The sequence below is a fragment of the Leptinotarsa decemlineata genome, unplaced genomic scaffold, assembly GCF_025532065.1.
Source record: "Leptinotarsa decemlineata unplaced genomic scaffold, Ldec_3_MD MMD2_tig00026328_RagTag_RagTag, whole genome shotgun sequence".
In the NCBI taxonomy this organism is placed as follows: Eukaryota; Metazoa; Arthropoda; class Insecta; order Coleoptera; family Chrysomelidae; genus Leptinotarsa; species Leptinotarsa decemlineata.
The window spans coordinates 18,032,836-18,052,963 of NW_027412688.1; the positions used below are offsets into that span (position 1 = coordinate 18,032,836).

General features: G+C 33.2%; 1 protein-coding gene across 4 annotated transcripts; it reads right to left on the minus strand.

Moving 5' to 3' along the window:
• Window positions 1-150: 150 nt before the first annotated feature.
• On the minus strand, window positions 151-18,192 carry stck (LIM zinc finger domain containing stck). 4 transcript variants are annotated; one of them, XM_023161494.2, is made up of 8 exons: window positions 17,975-18,192; window positions 17,794-17,858; window positions 15,976-16,089; window positions 7,908-8,040; window positions 7,685-7,857; window positions 7,312-7,570; window positions 7,116-7,257; window positions 151-4,517 (listed from the first exon to the last, which is right to left on the minus strand). In XM_023161494.2, exons 2-8 carry the CDS (start codon window positions 17,814-17,816, stop codon window positions 4,309-4,311), a joined length of 1,053 nt encoding a protein of 350 aa, XP_023017262.1. In that variant the 5' UTR covers window positions 17,817-17,858; window positions 17,975-18,192; the 3' UTR covers window positions 151-4,308. The 4 variants fall into 4 exon arrangements, with proteins under 4 accessions (XP_023017262.1, XP_023017261.2, XP_023017263.1 ...); XM_023161493.2 differs by lacking the exons at window positions 17,794-17,858; window positions 17,975-18,192 and adding an exon at window positions 16,169-16,493 and having other exon boundaries at window positions 151-2,911; window positions 4,263-4,517; XM_023161495.2 differs by lacking the exon at window positions 17,794-17,858 and having other exon boundaries at window positions 17,975-18,191.
• Between the last annotated feature and the right edge of the window lie 1,936 nt (window positions 18,193-20,128).

Consider the following 20,128-nt stretch of genomic DNA (forward strand, 5'->3'; position numbering starts at 1 on the left):
ATAACGACATACCTTCAAATTTCATTATTTATTGTCAAAATATTAGCTTTGCTGAAATTACATCGGTCCGTCACTTCTGGGAAATTGTTATGTAGTTTCATACCTGAATAATCTGGGCAATTTGAAATGGTATGGAAAATGAAATCAATATCATGATATACATATTTATTAGCAATTCTATAAAAATAATTGGTATTAATTTTCTTAATAATTATTATGTGCTTGTTAAGGAATATATCAAATAAAATTAGGCATCTGATCATTGGTTTCATGAATAAATTTCAAGGTTGACTCCAGAAACAATAATTTACTGCACTTTGGTTGATTGATTGATGACAATTCATCAAATAAATTATCAATATTCAACGTTCTATACATGAAAAATTCTATATAGGAGTATATTCTGAAATGATCTTTCTGATTTTCTCTATTAGAATCGATTCCGCTATTTATTTCTAAGAACAGTAAATCAAATTTAATTATTTCAGGAATATATATGTAAACTTTCATCACTCAAGATATATATTATGTTCTGCTCAGAGTACTTTTTTCACTAGTTTACTAGAGTCCATATTAACTCATTTTAACCAACATATGACATTACATATTTCTGACATTACATCTTTTATTACATAAATTGAAAATATGTAATTGCAAAATGATGTTCAAAAATATCAGCGGATAAAAATTTTCAGGTCAATAACAACAACTGGTAAGCATACAAAAATAATCACGAAAATGTTCATACTTCCACGATGAGCTGAGGCACTTGTTTAATATCTACAAAACTAATGTCAGTTGAGAGGCAAATTAAGAAGATTCACTCAAAGACGACATCCATATTGAAAGTATATTTAACATAGCTTGAATATAAACATTATTTTGTTGGACTCAAAGATCCTACTCAACTCCTCAAACAAGAAAACAAATAGACTAAAATTTTACAGAAGGATCAAAGTTATAAAGTGCCCATTATCTTTCAAATTCTTGCGAGTACATTTAGGTATGGACTAGCATTTGTGCTGTTCAAAAATTCCTGAATATAACTGATTTGCATCTCAAACGACATTGACATATCCTAGGTTTCAAAATTACAGCATGAAAAACACATCTACAAATTAAATTTTGTTTAAACTTAATGATTGTACTACACACAATTCTCCTAATCTCATTTTTATAAGATTAGATAAATGTTTAGAAAATTAGTGGTATTAAATATAATATTACTGAAGTGAATAAAAAAATACTACAGTTATAATTGTTTTTCTTCTACTGAACATATTAGTCCTTGCAAGAGTAAAAACATATGTTTGCCTTTTTAGAATTTGTGTTTGAAAAATTTGAGGCAAACCTCCAATTCTTATATAAACCAAACTGAATTGAAAAAACTATTTTTTATTCAATTATATGCGAAATAGTTTCAACAAAGAACAGTGACAAAATACTTCTAAGAAATAAGAATTTTGCTATTCATTCTTATACAAAGGTTCAGATAACTCATCCAATTTTTAAAATCATATATGTCAGCAAATAAATGTATGAACTATACCAGGTGAAACAGAAAAGAGGGCCACATTTATAACTTGTTTTGTTCATTGATAGTTCAAGGTGAAACTTGGAATAATATATATAATTTTTTTTTATAATATATATATTTTTTTAACATAAAGAATCAAAAATGTCAACCTACCAGTTTCACCTGAACTATCCTCAGTTACATTTTTGAATGGAACACCCTTTTTATTTGTATTTTTTTTCCAGGTCATAACTGGTAAAGCTGGGCTATGTTTGAAAATATTATTTTTTTATTTTTAACATCAGAGGGGCGAACTGGATTCTTTGTTAGTGAATAATTTCTCGAAGTTTTATTCAAATTATAATCTTAATATTGTAGATACACAGAAATGTCAAAACAATATTAAAAACAGATATCAGAAAATTTTTCACTCAATGGTTTTTTTCAAGTCAACTCCAGTAGCAAGTCCTGATGAGATAAGTGGTAACACTGCACAGCCTTCAATCATAAAATTGTTATTTCCAATCAATTGGGCAGAGAAATAGTTCTTTATTGAACATGAAAAAAACTTGACCGCTGCAGAATACTATCTTTTCTTATGGTGAAATGAAACCTGTAACTCTAACTAACTCCTTTTCAGATTCTCAATTCCAAGTTTCAGTGATGAAAAAAAAGTTAAAACGAGGTTTGATTACTGAAACAAACATATTTATTTAAACAAATTGAAGGCACTGCTGTTTTTTCAACTTCTGAGCTTTTAGAAAAATATTTTGTATAAATTCAATGGTACCTGCTTGAGAAAAATGAATTACAGAAACCAAAGTACTAGGTATTGCAGACAATCACTTTCTCCTAAATTTTTCATCTTTTGGGAATAGAAAACTGTAATATGTACTCTAAGAGGTGCATTCATGAATGCAATGACAGCAAGACACATTTGTTCATCAACCCAAAAAATGGGAATGAAAACAAAATGTTTCACCCGTTTTCTATTAAAACTCAAATATTAGATTGCATTATGTTTTTGAATATTTCTCAAACTGGTATATTAATTATAAATAAATGTGCAGGCAAAAATGTTCACTTCATTTTGCAATTATTCTTGACAGTATTGCCACTTTCCTCAAATCTGTAATTGGTTGTGGATTGGACAAAAAGATACATACGAAAATATGAGTGGTGCTCTTATCATGATTTCTGACAATATTTTATTCCATTATATTACATTCTACAATTACAATCTCTAACGCCTAAAATGAAATCTCATATAGGGTCATGTAAAATGTGTAGTGCTTCTGACAATATATTTTTCTATGTATTCTCGATTGGGTTCAACTGAAAACTTCAGAGAATATTTCACATGCCATAAAGGTTTCAGGTAAAATAGTGATGAACCTTTAAAAAAAAGTAACAACTAATATGATTGATTTTCCAACAGATGAACAGAATGGAGATATTCAACTTCTCAGCAGTCTTGAAAAGATGAATGAAATTCTTAATTATTCCATTCTTGTTGACATATAAAGGTAAGCCAACATAAAATACAGGGCATAAAATTTAAAAGCACCAAAGAAGTAGAAAACCTTCAAAACACATTTGACTTTGAATTACTTGTACTTTGCTTTAGGTTTTTGTTGTTTAAATCACATACTAATTTTGTAAAAACGTTCAACCTGTTAAGTAAAAAATAGTCTGAACTTGCCATTTCCTGATGACAGCAATCTGGTTGGTAAAATACAAAGTTTTCAATTCTACTTTTCAGGAAGTAATTTTAGTGGATGAGTGAATTAATACTGAAGTTAAAATTATAACTTCAAACACTTATAATTATAAGGGTTTTTTATACCAATATTATAAAGAGAAAAGATTTGATTTTATGTATGTTTTTAATGGATAAAAATGGAACTAGGTCTATTGGTCCACGAAAAATTTAAGAGAACAGATTCGTCTTTCGAGATTGTTCATTTCATTGTTCACAGCTTTAACTTGCTTTTCGTTAGGTTTACTAAACTCTGTCCATACAAGCAACAGAGTGCTCCAAAACATTATCCATTATCCAAAGCACTTCATTGTTTTCATTATCTAAATGAGACAATTGTTGATGACTGGAACTGTAGTGTTAAAAAGTATCAAAATCTGTATTTTTTTTCAGAAAATGTATACGATAAAATGCAGTGAGAATCAATGTTGTCCACAGGATGTAATAAATGATAGTGATCGGGGTACCTTCTAACACTCAAATATTCCAAATTCAAACCAGTCATCTGCCAATTATCACCATCACTACAACAATATCATCAGGTAATATTTTGATGTTTGATTCACCAGTTTTACGGAAACCGTATTCCATATCTACCCCATTTTTCATGATTACCACAATAAAGGTGTTTTTACTAACAGTTGATAGTTCAGTACAAATTATTGTCAGTTACGTTGTGTAATTTTGCAAGTTTCCGTGATGAAAACATTTATTCAAGACAAGAAAACATGCATATTTCGACTTGAAAAGCCTCATACTGTTAATATTGAAGAGACTTTATGGGCATTTCCTGTGAAGCTGTAAAAACCTTTTTTAACATACTTATAATCTATCAACCTAATAAAAATACTACATATTCAGTTAATAATATAAAATTTTGACAAACCAACATATTTATATGAAGTTACTGGTACGAATATGTACACAGATATACAGTTAAAGACAAAATCGGTTTAACAGGTGAAGGGAAAGTAACATAAAAATTACCAATACTATAATTCGGAATTCCATCTGATACCTCATTCACATTTGTTTAGGAAGAAGTAGGTGTGCTAGCTTTAGGTGCAGCTTCATGCTGCCTCCTCAAACGTTTACGAAGCTCTCCAGGAAATTTCTCGTAACACTTCTTGCAGACCGGTTTGAGGTCATATTCATAAAACTTAGTTTTCTGGTTCATTTTCTGATCACAGATTGAACAAGCAAAGTGGTGATAGCACCAGGCTTTGTTCAAGGCAGTGAAAACTGAAAATTGGATAGTTTTTCAGTGTTTAGAAAAAATTAAAATAAAATTATATACACACACACTGCGGATGTATATAGTCCCCCTCCCTCTTAATTTTTGAATGGAACAAGATATCAACGTCTGTCAAAATTTGTATGACAAGGAATCATTTTTAGTACTTTTTGTTAAACATCACTTGCCGCAGAGAGGGGCCCTATCAACTTTTCTTTCTAATAGAAAAGAGGTCTTGTGACCCTTCACACCAAAGGTATTTCAATTCTCTATACAACGACCTCTATACAATGTTCGCGAAAATGAATCGTATTAGGAATAAAACTGAAACAAAATATTTGACAAGGAAACGCATTTCTGTTTTTAATCTGATTTAGGATTCCACACCACGTTACTCTAGTCCCTAGTAACAGAGACTATTGTGTTAGCCTGATAGTTGTCACTGTTGATACACAGAATTCGCTTGATTTCATTTTGTTTTACCGAAATTTTCATGAGGCAGAAAGGGAGTTCGATGCAAGATTTCCTGATCTGCCGAAAATATCTCGGGGAATTGCTTGAAAAATTTGAAGCTAGAAGTGTAGCTAGAGCTAGAGGAGCTGGAAGAAAATTTATCCCGGTCGTGAACGGAATATTCGTGAAAAGAATACATAAATTTCTTGACGGTTTTGACGTTATTCCGCGAAGGCAACACGGCTTCATGCCCGGACGCTCAACAAACATCCTGGAAGCTACAAATGTCTGGACCAAGGCTCTCGACGAGGGTAAGTCGATGGACGTGATTTACTTGGACTTTGCGAAACCTTTCAACAAGGTGCCACACAAAAGGCTGCTTCAAAAGTTCATCTGTCTCGGGATTCGAGACATACTGCTTGCTTGGATCTGCACCTACCTTACGGGCAGTGTTTTTCGCGTGAGGATCGGAGATTCTACATCAACTGCGAGGTCCGTGTACAGTGGATTCCCCTAGGGCTCAGTCTTGGGACCACTTTTGTTTCTCTTGTCTATACACGACATAGGTCATGGCCTCGTATCAGAATGAAACTGCTACGCAGATGATACAAAGCTGTTTGTCGACCCATCTGTAGCACACCATCAACTGCAAGTCGACATCACAACAATTGCCGCCTGGTCCAGCAGATGGATGACAGTGAAGATTTCATTGCCACATTACAGACAGGACAGGACATTACAGAAACGGCCAACGAAACTTCCCTGAGAACTACATGATTTTGAATAACAACAAAGGTTGAAAATCCTTGATCTTCCAACCCTGGAGCAGAGAAGATTGCGCAATGACCTGATCAAAATATACAAGATGATGAAAAACCTGTAGTTTACCAGGGATTTGTGAAATCCCATAGACTGAGGGGCCATTACAAGAAAATGAGGAAAGAATAGACACAAACGAATGTGTGGACTTATTTCCTCGCAAACAGAACAGTAAACATCTGAACGACCTCCCATCGGTCTGTGTGAAATTTGGCTCTATTGAACTGTTTAAAACCAGACTAGATTCATGCCTGATGTTCTGTGATATCGCTGTGATCATCGTCAGAAAAACTGTTATATTCGTAATACACTTTTTTATACCATTGTTACACTATTGCTAGCACTAAGTGAACATATCCCTGACAGAAGAATTCAGTTTTGTGGGTTAATTTCTGAACGTTTGATTGCAAATCGCAACTGTATAAAGACTATTTCTTTTAGTGACATTTTTTTCCTAAATGGAAGTGTCAACCGCCAAAATGTGCGATATTGGTCAGACAACCTACATATTTTTCAAGGTCACAATCAAACTCCTCAGAAAATAAATGCCTGGACAGAAATATTCAAAAATCATATTGTTGGTCCCAAATATCTAGTGAAAAATCAGACTGGTTATTTTTATTTGTAAATTCTTCAAAACCTCATTCACACAAGGATTCAAGAAATTGTAGACAACAATCAAGATGAATTTGTTTCAGGCCTGTAAGGGATTGGATGGATCAGACATACCAAGGCATATAGATTGGTAGGCAGAGTCCGTTCGAATGGAATGGTCATTCACCAAATTCGACTACTCTCGAATTTTTCCTTTGGGGCTATATCAAATCAAAAGTTTCTTACACAACCATCTTGCGCAAATAGAATGTTTTACTATCAGGAGGTTAAAGGAGAACATTTTGAACATTTGTTAAAATTATGGTTATATGTTTAAGATAAATAATAATGGAATTAAAATAAAATGCTATCGTTTTATGCATTCTAAATTGACGCGCATCTGTTGCACCATTTTTTTTACTAATTCATATTTCTTTTAAATGATCATGGGGTGGCGAACTTGAGAAATTCCTAGTCCCAAATTCAAACATCAATAATTCCACAACCGATTTACCAAAATAAAAAAAGTATTGGATATTGAATGGAGAATTGAAACACCTTTCATTCGAAATATCACAAGACACCCTTTTAACACAAGTTTTAACACCATCCCGGCGGCTTTTTCATCAAATTCTAAAATTTTTTTATTATAAAAATTTTGTACGACTTTAAAATCTTGCCACGTGCAAAAGTACAGTAGGGAGGGGATGAGGAATCATTGACTATATGTAAACACTCACCATCTCCAGCTATCACTTGATTACATACAAAGCAAAGATTTCCAAAAAGCTGATGGTAATGCGTTTCACAATATGCTAAACCTTTTTTCTCATAATGACGATGACCAAAGAAAGGCTTCTCACATTTTGCGCAGGCAAAATGCTGAAAAAAAGGACATTACTATACTTGTTTTGTTTAGAAAGCAAAGAAGGATACCTCTACGTGCCAATGTTTACCCAAAGCAGTAACTACACGCTCTTCAATAGGTCTTCTGCAAGCTCCACAAATGGGTATGCCCATTTTATCATGACACCGAAGACAATAAAGTTCATTCATGTCATTTTTGGCGAATCCTGACCGATTCCTGACCTCTCTAGCATTGCTATCAAGCTCCACCCCACACGCAGTGCAGTTGAAATGGTAGGCATGATAGACTTCTCCTCTGAATTTGAGTGGTTGGTCATCAATAATAGCACTGCAAATTAACAAGGAAATTTCAATTTTATTTCAAATAATATGTAATTAAGTTAATGTTAGATCAATATTTAGTATATGTTAGACATATCAGCATCATCACCTCAATACTTACTGACACTTATGGCAGATATACTTTCCCAACCCTCTGGCCTTAACCTTAGCATTGCATTCGTGGCACAGAGCTCTACCGCCATTCTTTATGAAACCTGTATCAGCGAGTTCCATAGAACACATCTCACATTTGAAGCAATGAGGGTGCCAGCTGGCATTCATTGCTTTGATAACCTGAAAGGAATATTCAGCACAACACAAAAAATATGTTCAATCTCACTCACCCTTCCGATGATAAATTCTCCACATTTGTTGCAGCAAGGAGCAAAAAGAACTTGGAAGTCATGTTCGCAATATTTGCGACCATCAAATTCATAAAAAACACCATCTCTGAATTCTCTGAAGCACTGAGCACATCTAAAAAAAAGAGAAATAAAGGGATATAGTTTTTTAGAAATTTTAACGATTTTTGCTGGTGTAAAGGCTTCACTTTCACATCCTCTAAATATAGCACAGAGGACAACAAGAGTATATACAGCAATTGTAGATCACAGTTTGTGAAAATTAAAGGATTTATCACTCTCGAGATATCTGTTACCCTCAGGAGTACCTCAAGGGAGTCACTTGGGTACTTTCCTCTTCAATATCTTTGTAAATGATATCAAAGAAAAAATACTGATGTTTGCAGACGATCTAAAAATGCTAAAAGCAATAGATTCATTGCAGGATTGTGTGAAAATTCAAATGGACCTCAAATGTTTCTCTGATTGGTGTAAGATAAATTATATGGAAGTCAATGTGGCAAAATGACAAAGTATTTCCTTTTCAAAGTCATTAAACCTTTATATAGCTGGTTGTAGTATTCAGGGAAGAAGTTGGAACGTGTACAATCTATACGAGATCTGGATGTTATGATGGATGACAGGACTTTCATTTACAGTATGAACACCTATCTAACAAAGCGATGAAAATGTTAGGAATCATACTGAAGATCAACTGAAGATTTTACCAACATTTTTTCTTTTAAAATTACTTTGCATTGGTTAGATCAGTGATTGAGTATTGCACTTGTATCTGGTCTCTAACTTACTTCAACCACAGTTATGATATTGAGAAAGTTCAGAATACATTTCTCAGATATATTGCCTACAAAATGAACATGCCAGCTAGAAGTCATTCCCTCTTTGAAAATGGATTGCTCAAACTGGCACATGCAGAACAAACCTGTAGTGAAATGAAGGGGTTATATTTTTAGGAGTGATTAATTTTTGGGAAAGAAAGTTTTTGGCTTTCTACTACTTCATCTTGATACAAAAAAAATGTGGGAATCTTCCAAAGAAAGAAATGAAGTAATCAATTTGAAAATAAGTAACTCCTAAAAATATAACCCCTTCATTTCAAATGAGATTCCTTTTGGCTGGGATTTAATCAAATAGGTGAATGAATGTCATTAAGATGTCATTGATGACATAAGTAGATCAAACTTATTCCGTGACATTAAAAATCGTAATTCATGAATGAATCGTGTGTATTTCCTATACTGTTATCCAATTTGGTACTGAAGAGCGCTAAGGCAAGTGTCTTACGGCGAAACATCAATGTCTACCACCAGTGAGGATGACAGTGTTCCATGTAAGAGCAATTTGTTACTATTCATTTAAAGTAGAACTGCTGTAAATGATATCTCATTTTATTCCATAACGAATGTTTGGAATACAAACTGAGAATAGAAAAGTATCTTCTGAATAATTCAGTGTTCATATAAAAGTATTTGTTTCGAAAGAATTTTTTTCTTTCGTATAATTCAATGTTTATATGAAAGTAGCTGTTTCAGGAGGGCTTTCTTCCAGTTTGTGTCTGAAAGTTGCTTCTTTGCATGAATAGAGTTACTTATTTTCAAATTGGTTACTTCCTTCCCTTCTTTGGAAGATTCCCACATTTTTTTTGTATCAAAATGGAGTAGTAGAAAGCCAAAAACTATCTTTCCCAAACCTGTAGTATTCTACACTGCAATTTTGAACTTCGCCTCTTGGATGTTATATTCTATTTCACCCAATAAATATCATTATTATTATTATATAAATTGTTGAATAATGAAATTAATTGCACAACTCTTTTCTGTCAAATCAATCTGCATAATCCCCCGAGGAGGACACGTAACAACCAAACTTTCAGTCTCGACTTTCATATGTGTAATTATGGAAAACATTCTCCTTCGTCCAGAATTCTATCAAATGTCAATGAAAATAATATTGATTTTTTCACATCTCTCAGAGCACTCTTAGATATACTCTACGTGGTATAGATTTATAAGACTACTTTTTATCACAATTCAATTTCAATTTTCTATATATAGGTTGATTTATTAGATATAGAGATACTAAAATAGTTAACTTTCTAAGGTTAATATATTTCATAAAAATTGGGGGTTACCCATTGAATAAATAAATAAAATGATTTTTATTTGGGCCTTTTTCGAAATCAGATCCAGTATATACACCACTAACTTGTTTTGTTCCTTTTCATGTGACTAATTAAGGTGTGCATAGCCCAGTGATGAGAATGTGTCACCCAGCAAATGGAAAGTTCAATAATTATCTGAAGAGGTTACTTGATGTTCAGGTTTCTCTCGTTTGTTTCATCTGTGGTCATATTTTTTTCTCCATTGTTATTTTTATTTCAACTCCGAGATCATTTTCGCAAATATTCTCTTTTTGTAAAGATTGAATTATTATTTTGTTTTACACCCCCAATAATTGCTTGATACAAAATAATATGTTATTTGATGATCATCAAATTACCTAAATACTCGGAAATATCACAAAAACTTTTAATTTCACAATATTATTTATTTTAACTGGGTATTTATGTAACTAATTTTAATAGGAATACACTGGCCCGAGGTGATAGGGCCAAAATCTTTCAGTTGAATAATACTGGAAAATTTTCCCAACACCAAACCGTTATTTCAACACCTCGACACGTGTTTCGATCAGCAAGTGATTTGAACATTGAAACATTGAGGGTGTCCCAAGTCAGATGACACCCTCTACTGAAAGTCTAAAATCACATTCTGATAGCACCATGAAAGTTGTAAAGGTAAATTGTGAATAGATTTTCAATATTTCTTCTGTAAAGAAGGTGCAGCAAAAAAATATTGAAATTTTCGATTTTTTCCCATGTATCTCTGAAACCATAGAAATTAGAGTAAATTTTTTGATATTATTCAATAGTACCCGAAAATAGACAACTTTGCCACGATTTAACCTAATCTCTACCTCTCACCCTTTACGAAATCTCCATCCACACAATTGAATCTGAATAGCTCTGTTTACGTACATGAAGTGGTGTTATCCATGGAGAAGAAACACCAATCAATCAATCAAATATTTATTGAATCAGTTTCCCTACACAATCACATTAGACAAAAAACATAACATCATCATAAAATACTGGCTGGTTCAACAGGTCAAACAAACATAAAAAAAGGCACAGAGTAGTATGCTTTTTGCAATAGAAAAATCTTGAATCGCCTTTCAAAGACATTAATATTTGAGAATTTAATGTCCTCACTAAACTTATTATATAGCTTAACCCCACAGCACATGGGGTGATTCTTTGATGCTGTCAATCTATCATAAGGTTGATGTAGTAGGGAGTTATTTCTGATGAAATGTTCATGGATTTCTTCATTTCTAGGAATAATTGAAATATTGTTTTTTATATATATCAGAGTTTGGTAGGCATTGTTAATGAACTATAACGAATGTGTTCCTTTGAAGATGCACCAGCCGGAATTCTGATTGCCTTTTTCTGAATAACAAAAACTTCATCAGCTTCAGCTGAAAAGCCCCGCTGTTCAAGACCATAGGAAATTACTGACTGAATTAAACTGTGGTATAAATGCTTGAGAACATCAAGAGACACTGTTTGTTTTAACTGACGAAGTGAATATATATGTTTACTGAGCTTCAGTTTGACACTACTTCCAACTTATTGAGACATACTGTACAATAATCGTTCCATAAAACACATTACTTCCATAAATTCACAATTAACTCAAAAATAAAACAAAAAATAAACATAATCTATGTATCACATTCACTTGTTCCTATCATGTGTTTATCGTTTTCTTTATTTTTAACTTGTCGTATATTTCCAAAGTCATTGTTTAAAATCATTTAAAGGTTCTTAACATGTCAAGTGAAACTGAAGCTCCCATTTCCGCCGTATCATTTATAGTGCTGATTTTTCGCGCACTTTCTGTAATGGCGGGTTCGCGCGTACTTCCCGCGCGATTTGGTTGACTTGGCTTCGTTTTGACGATTTTCAATGATGTGGGCCAGATCGTTGGCAAGTACGTTCTCTCTTCCATTCTGCTGAAGTTCTCTTGGTGTTTGTGTATTTCTATAGCTTCTAAATACATTGTTGTTTAATAATGATTCGGTATTTTCGAACAGGATCTTGTCCTCCCCATCGGACAGTTCATGTTCAGCGACTGCAGACTTTTCGATCTGTCCCAATCGGCAACTCCGCTTATGCTCGACTAGGCGGGTACCAATGCTTCTTTTTGTCTGTTCGATATAGACTTTACCATAGTTACATGGAATCCTGTAAGCTCCTGCTGATCTGAGTGGATCTCTGCTGTCTTTTCCTGATCTCACATACTCCGATATTTTCTTCATTGCTTTGAAGACGGGGTTAACTTTCCCTTCTTTAGAATTTTCTCGATTCGGTTTGTGACACCTTCTATGTATGTTCTGTTCACTAGGGTGTTGATGACCGTTCGTTTTTGCTTTGGATGATGGTTGGATCCATTATGTATGTATCAATCTGTGTGTGTTTTCTTCCTGTACACCTTATGGCCTATTTGAATAACTTCTTTGGGGATTTGTAGGTTTTCTTCTAATTCCATGGTGAACTTGATTTTCGGATTAAAGCTATTCAGCTATTCCATGGCTCCAAACAACGAACGTGTCATCTACATACCTCAACCAGGGCTTCGGCCATTTTTCTGAGGTTTAAATAGCTCTTTCTTCAAACTTTTCCATGTACAAATTCGCCACTATTGGGCTAAGTGAACTGCCTCGGTGGTAATGCTTCTGCAGATCAGAAGCATTACCACAGAGGCTCTATAGATTACCGAAAATTCACAAAGTTTCTGAGTCCGATATCCAGTGCCACAGAATCACCAACCTGCAACCTCGACAAACATTTGTCGGATATGCTGCAGAAACATGTTGGGAAGACTAAGACATACGTCCAAGACTCTATTGACTTCATCAAACATTTGAAAGGCATCACCTTGAAGCCAAATGACATTCTAGTTAGCTTAGATATTATATCCTTACTCACAAATGAACCACTCGAGGATTCCCTAAGCTACATAGAGGAGATCTTTCCACAAGATATCAAATCAAATCAAAGCATGCTTTATTATCTGAAGAATAGAATTCTTATTGACAAAGCTCCTAAATATAATAGTACATAAATCCTAACTGCTTAAAATGAGCAGGAAGTCATGATAATTAAATGAAATTAAAATTTGCAAACCAATATGGATTGTCGAATGTTAAAAGTGGATGTACTTAATGTATATATACAGTCATGTTTCTATAAAATATGTTCACAACAATACAGTAGAATAGAAATAAAAACAGTTTTCCCTAATTTATTCTATATTAATTGGTTATGAATACAAAACAGGAAAGAATTGTCAGATGATAAAAACATTAAAATAATATATATAGATATATACACATATACATATACATATATATACATATATACACTTATATACATACATATATAGACATATACACACATACACATATATATACACAGATATATATACATATACACACATATACACATACATAGACCCATGTACACACATATAATAATTTTATAAAATGTTTGATTTCTTAATACAGTTAATATGTACATACATATATAGTCATACATACACACCTACCTTTAAAACTATTTAGTGAGAGACATAGATACGACATATTTTGTACTGCTGTCAACTTATTTCGACATTCAATAACGACAACTTATTTCCAACGAAATAAAACCTTTTATGAACAAGTCCACTTAGCCCAGTAGTGGCGAATTTCTACATGGAAAAATTTGAAGAAAGAGCCATTCAAGCCTCAGAGAAACGACCGAAGCACTGGTCGAGGTATGTTGTTTAGAGCATGGAAAAAAGAACTTCAGACCTTTCTAAATCATCTGAATAGCTTTCATCCGAAAATCCAGTTCACCATGGAATCAGAAGAAAATCTCCAAATCCCATGCCTTGTCGTTTCGATCATCAAGGAAGGTAATCAACTAGGCCATAAGGTGTACAGGAAGCAAACACACACAGATCGATACCTACATAATGGATCCAACCATCAGCAAAACAGAAACAAACCGCCATCAACACCCTAGTGAACAAAGCTTTGAGAATATGTGAAGAAAGGCTAGGACAGAAAAGACATAATCCGTGCTACGCGTCCAAGGGAGAAGAGAAGAAAGACCAGTGAAGATCAACCCCAAGGCACTGTCTATCTGCCATACATAGAAGGTGTCACCAACCGAATCGGAAAAATTCTAAAGAAGGAGAAAATTAACACCATCCTCAAACCAACGAAGAAAATATCGGAGTATCTGAGATCAGCAAAAGACAGCAGAGATCCACTCAAATCAGTGGGAGTTTACAGGAGTCCATGTAACTGCGGTTAAGTCTATATCGGCAAGACGAAAAGAAGCACTGATACCCGTCTAGTAGAGCACAAACGGAGTTGCCGAATGGGACAAACCGAGAAGTCTGCAGTCGCTGAACATGCACTGTTTGACGGGAAACACAAGATCCTGTTCCATTATTCAACAAGAATGTATTTAGAAGCCATAGAAATACACAAACACCAAGAGAACTTCAACAGAAAGGAAGAGAGAACATATCTACAAAAAATCTAGCGCCAAAACGAAGCCTAGTCAACCAATTCGCGCGAACCCGCCATTACAGAAAGTGCGTGAAAAATACTATAAATGACAAGGCATAAATGGGATCTTTCGTTTCAGTTGACTAGGCGAGAAGATTACTTACTTTAGGTTTTGAAAAGAATCATGGAACCTAACTTTTCAATATTTCAAGCTAATATCAGGAGTATCAATAAAAAAAAATGTGAAATGTCCATACTACTTGAAAAACTTCAATATAAATTTGATATTATTACATTTACGTGTTAGGAATCACACGTTAAAAGGTAAGACCTCGTTAGTCCTTAGCTCGCACAGGTTTCAACTTCTGAGGGTTGTCATTCATAGGTGTGTGACAGATTATTAACGGAAAAACATATTTTAAACAGATAAACTAGGATCATTCCGGACTAAAATAGGATTGAAAACCTTACCGAGATAATAATTCAATTACTATGATCAAAAACGAAACTTCTATAACATATCTAGGGGTTGAAATTGATAGACATCTCAGATGGGATGTTCATATTAATAAAGTAGTTAAAAACTTGAGATCAATATTGTTCAAAAATCTGAAAAATGTTTTTTCAAAGAACTTGAAACTTTATACCATGCCCTAGTGGAATCCCATATCCAATATGGCTCATCGGCTTGGGGTGGTGTTTACAGCTGCCATAATGAACCTCTAAAAATGATACAGAAATATTTTCTCAAAATAATTTATAACAGGGAACATTGTTATCCAACATTTGACAAAACACCTATTTAAGAAATAAATAAACTATTCTTTTACGAGGTTCTTGTAACATAAAAATAAAACCCAATTATTCTCCATAAAACATCATCATCATACAACATATGAAAAATATTTGTAGTATGCAATCGAGAAAACTGCTAAATCAGTAGACCAAAAGTCATTTTACTTCACTGCTCCCAAAATTTATTCACAGGTTCCTCAATCAATTAGACACATATCAATAAAATTAGTTTATTAAAAAAAATTGGTCTGTTGCTCAAAACTCTATCAGAAAGTGAGTCAAAACTCTTCATTAATTATCATTTGCTGTAACAAAAAAAGTAGGAAAGACTTAGAATATAGTAAACAAATAAAAGTGTATACCTATTAATACAAATTATTATATTATTCATTTTACATATTTTATTTGTATATATTCACTTGAACAAATTATATCCAATAATATATATGTGGCAATGTATATTATCCTGTATTGTTGTATGCTTTATTATTTTGGTAGTTCACTGTATACCATATAAAGATAGCTATTATTATCATTTATTTGTCGTAGAATCTCACAACAATTAATGATTTGCTAATGCAGCTGCCTTTTCTTGGAGAAAATATATATATTTGAACTTTCTACTCACACAAAACACTGCTGATGCCACAATTGCCCAGTAGAATTAACAATTTTTTCTTGAGGTTCAAAACTATCTCCACACTTGGAACATATCATATTATCATGAGACATGTTATTTAATCTGAAAAATAAAATGAAACAATTGAAACCATGATTTCAAGAAAATGAAAATAGTTTAATGCAATTTTACAAACAGATACCTTGATTTCGAAAATCTTGGTACTGATTTGGAAGTAATGGGTTTTGGGACTTCTAAAACAACATTATCATAACTGTCATAACGATGATAAGATGAATCAAGTGCTTCTCTAGAATTAGCTCTACGCTGAATTAATAAACTTTCAGATATATCCCCAATGTGTGGTATGGTAGGAGATTTATCTTTCAAATTAGACATTCTGATGATACTTGTTTACCAAAATGGTACTTTAACACTAGCCGCTCTGAATGAACTGAATTCCCATTACATAATAACAACATTTGTAAACACTATTAAATTGAATGTTATATTGGTAACCTTCAAAGCAAAATTGCAAGTTTAGAGCATATCAGTTAAAGTAAATAGTTATTATCTCTTATCTTCAAAAATGATGTTATACCTATATTGAATGAGTGATTAATAGCTATCTAGTTAGTTTCATGTAGCAATTGCAGTGAATAGACCAGACATGTTCAAAATTTTTTATTAGTCAGTACGTATACTTACATTACCAAATTGAAATAGTGATATGTTGAACCTGACAGTACATAACAGGAAAAATTAACTCAGACTCATGTTTCTAGACAAATACAACAAAAGTCACAGATTTGAAAACAAAGATTTTCGTGTTGATATATCATGAATATCTTGACGTTATGTATATAAAAAAGAGGTACTGATTTTAAGACACACATGAAGATGACAGGGGAGAAATAAGCTTTTATTTATAGAAAAAAGTGATGGGAACATTTTCAACATGGTGATTAGAGGAAAATGTTTGGACGATATATAAATTACTGTCCAGTTAGTTCTTTTTTATTATTTATGGTATTTGACATCTGTAATTTTTTTTTTTTGAAATGTGATCTCTTTATGATGACAACTTGGTTGATAAAACATTTATCAACGAAAATGTCATTTCGGTTGTATAAAGAAAATACTTTCATTAGATTTCTTATATGTCAGCAGTAACATTTCAACATGTTAATAAACTTTCGACAAAGAATTAATCCTATAACCTGAGAAAAACCATGTTGATTGCTAATAAAGTGCTGAATTCAATAAAATGTAATTTGATCACTTACTAAATTATTCATTAGTGTAAGGAAGAATGTCATATTATATAAACGGTGGTAGTTTTAAGGTTGTTCAATTCCTGAATCGAATATGACCCAAACATAACTATTTCATGTTTTCATACCTCGATAATGGAAAACATTACTTGTATTTAGTAAAAGTTCAAAGAACTGGTAAAGAAAGAATTTTGTTAAATATGTGTTAGAATATATGACTAATTTTTCATCAGAAATATATTTCATATAATACATTTATTCGACTCGGGAACATAGTTTAAAAGCTCCTCTAAGTCATTTACTCTAATTTCAACATAGTATGTAATTTATTATTGATAAGACATTAGTTATAATCGTGTGTCTAAGTGCCTATACAAATTAATGGCAGAGCAAAGCATTGTAGGAAAAAGATGAAAATTGTATTGAAATAGTAATGAGTGTTTGTTATTACAAAAAGGATTTGAAAATAAATTAAGAAAAGGCAAGCAATAATTTGAAAAATAAGATATTTTATGCTGACACCATAAATACGATTATTTGACTTCTTGCTTACCCGGGCATAGGAATCGGCGACATTTTATGGTCAGACCAAAAATCAAAATAAAATAAAGTAGAAAACTGAAAACAGATGAAAATTTGACAATATTTCAATTCAATAGTCAAAATAAGGATCTTTCGAAATGTTATTAAAAATTGTAAATATCACAGCCGTTCTTTTCTAATGTAACTCTTACCTAAATTTCAAAGGATTATATAAACAATTATCTGAAAAATGGCAAATAGTTTATTAGAATTGCGAAATTACGACACACCCATTAATTTGTGGTCACAAACTTTAAATCTGTACTTTAAATAACCTATACTTTTTTGTGCGTTCTTTTGCTGAATATTATATTTGATATCTTTGTTTGATCAACAAAGAGAGAGAGAAACAGCAATATATAAACTCCTATGGCCGATTATCTAACACCAATAACTATTCCACCAATCAAAACTGAAATGACCATTTATAGAATTTTTAAGCTATGGTAGGTTTCCAAGAAACGTTTCAACTTTAACTAATCTTTTAATGTGACCAGCGGTTTAGTTTTATTGAGAATATCCATCAGCACATCCAGGTGGCGCGGCCTCCTTTAGAAACACGAATAAAAATAAATATTTCTGAAAAATAATATCATTCATTTGTAGACCGCAAGCCAACGCCAGATTTTTAGAGGGTCATATGATGGGTAACTATTGAAAATGTATTATTTTTATAGTTGTGGAGTAAAGAATGAATGTCGGGCTGATGCCGTCCCTCGAAAGTGGTACACGTGAAAATCTTAGAAAAGTGAAAACAAACAAGTGGGTGTAATTTGTCAGAAATTCATGTATGGCTTTTATAAATCTAGGTATTAATTACGACTGGGTTCTTCACTATTGACATTTCCAGCTCCATTCTCAACGTTGAGTAATGAAGTATCCTTTCTCCTGCTGTCAGTTTTTCATTATTTCCAATTGTAATTTCCTTTCTTATAGAAAATATTTCTGAACTGTTTTGCATCAAATCAGGTCTCATTGTCATATGAGAAGTTGTTCCGGAGCCATGTTCCAACATCATCAACCGTTTTCGATTTTTTCCGTGTTAGAATTTCAGACTTAACTTTCAACTTCGACATCTTGAATAAATTTCTTTTCAATTGAGTCGCCTGTGATTGGGATACCAAAATTCTCTAAAGCCATCATCATCGGACGATACTCATCTGGTAGTCCAGCCACACGTCCAGCTAACAAAAGAATTCCGATCCATTCATCAACAACTTCAAAACCTATCCCATTTGATTTGTGATCAGTGGATATGATGATGTTGGCATATACTCTTCAATGGAATTAGAATTTTCCAAACTGTTAGTTATCAGCTTCCGTAACTGCTCGTCATCTTCATCTTGATTTCATCCAGGCTGGAACTTCACTCCCTTACCCTTCAAACTGGCTTTTGTCAAAAAGACAAATGGGTCATAACTGATTAGTGATGGCGGCATGAATGTCCTCAGACATCAGTACCGCCCTTCGCGGTGTACCCCTACCTGGCTGGGGTGAGGTGGATGAAAATATTATTCATCTATTAACGGAGGATATAAGGGTCTCATTCGACAGAGTGAGTGATTATCGTGAGTTTCCGCACAATCTAAAACTCACCGATTCCTCGACTGGACTGCTGAATGGAAGGCAGCTGTAAATCTCTGCGGATGGCTTCATTCCGCACGAACCACGGAGCATTCACAATTATCCGTAGTATGTTATTTTGTAAAGTCTCCAAGATGGAGATGTTGGACGGATCCGGTTGTCCCCAGACGCCTGAAGCATACATGATGACAGGTTTGAACATCGTGCTGTAGATCATAACTTTGTTTTTTAGGCTTAACTTTCCGTAACTGACCTACTCTACGAGAGAGACCGGTATTTTCAAATACTTGGAGTAATTTATACCGAGCTTCTTTGGCTGTCTTTGTATCTTGAACGTGTAGAATCAACTAATAGGATGATTTTGGCCACTGCTTTGACCATCTTCTTCCTATTTATTTCTACATCTGTTCCTTTTATACACTCCCAACTTTGCATAGCAACAGAGTTGAACTTGACGTTTTTCATTTACAACTACAGAAATTATCAACATGGCAATAAAAACAAAACTAAACATAAGTATAGAATGGGACACTAAGTTTTCAAATTTAACAACCCGCAATGAAACCACTTCTATTGTAAGTGGACACCAGAATAATAAAGAAGTCTGTTCATTTCAATATCCAGATTACTCTTGGAAGAGACAACAATATCAACACAATTGCTTGTCAGTGTACTTCAGCACACAAAACTAAAGAAAAACTGGGAAGTGTTTCATAATCTGG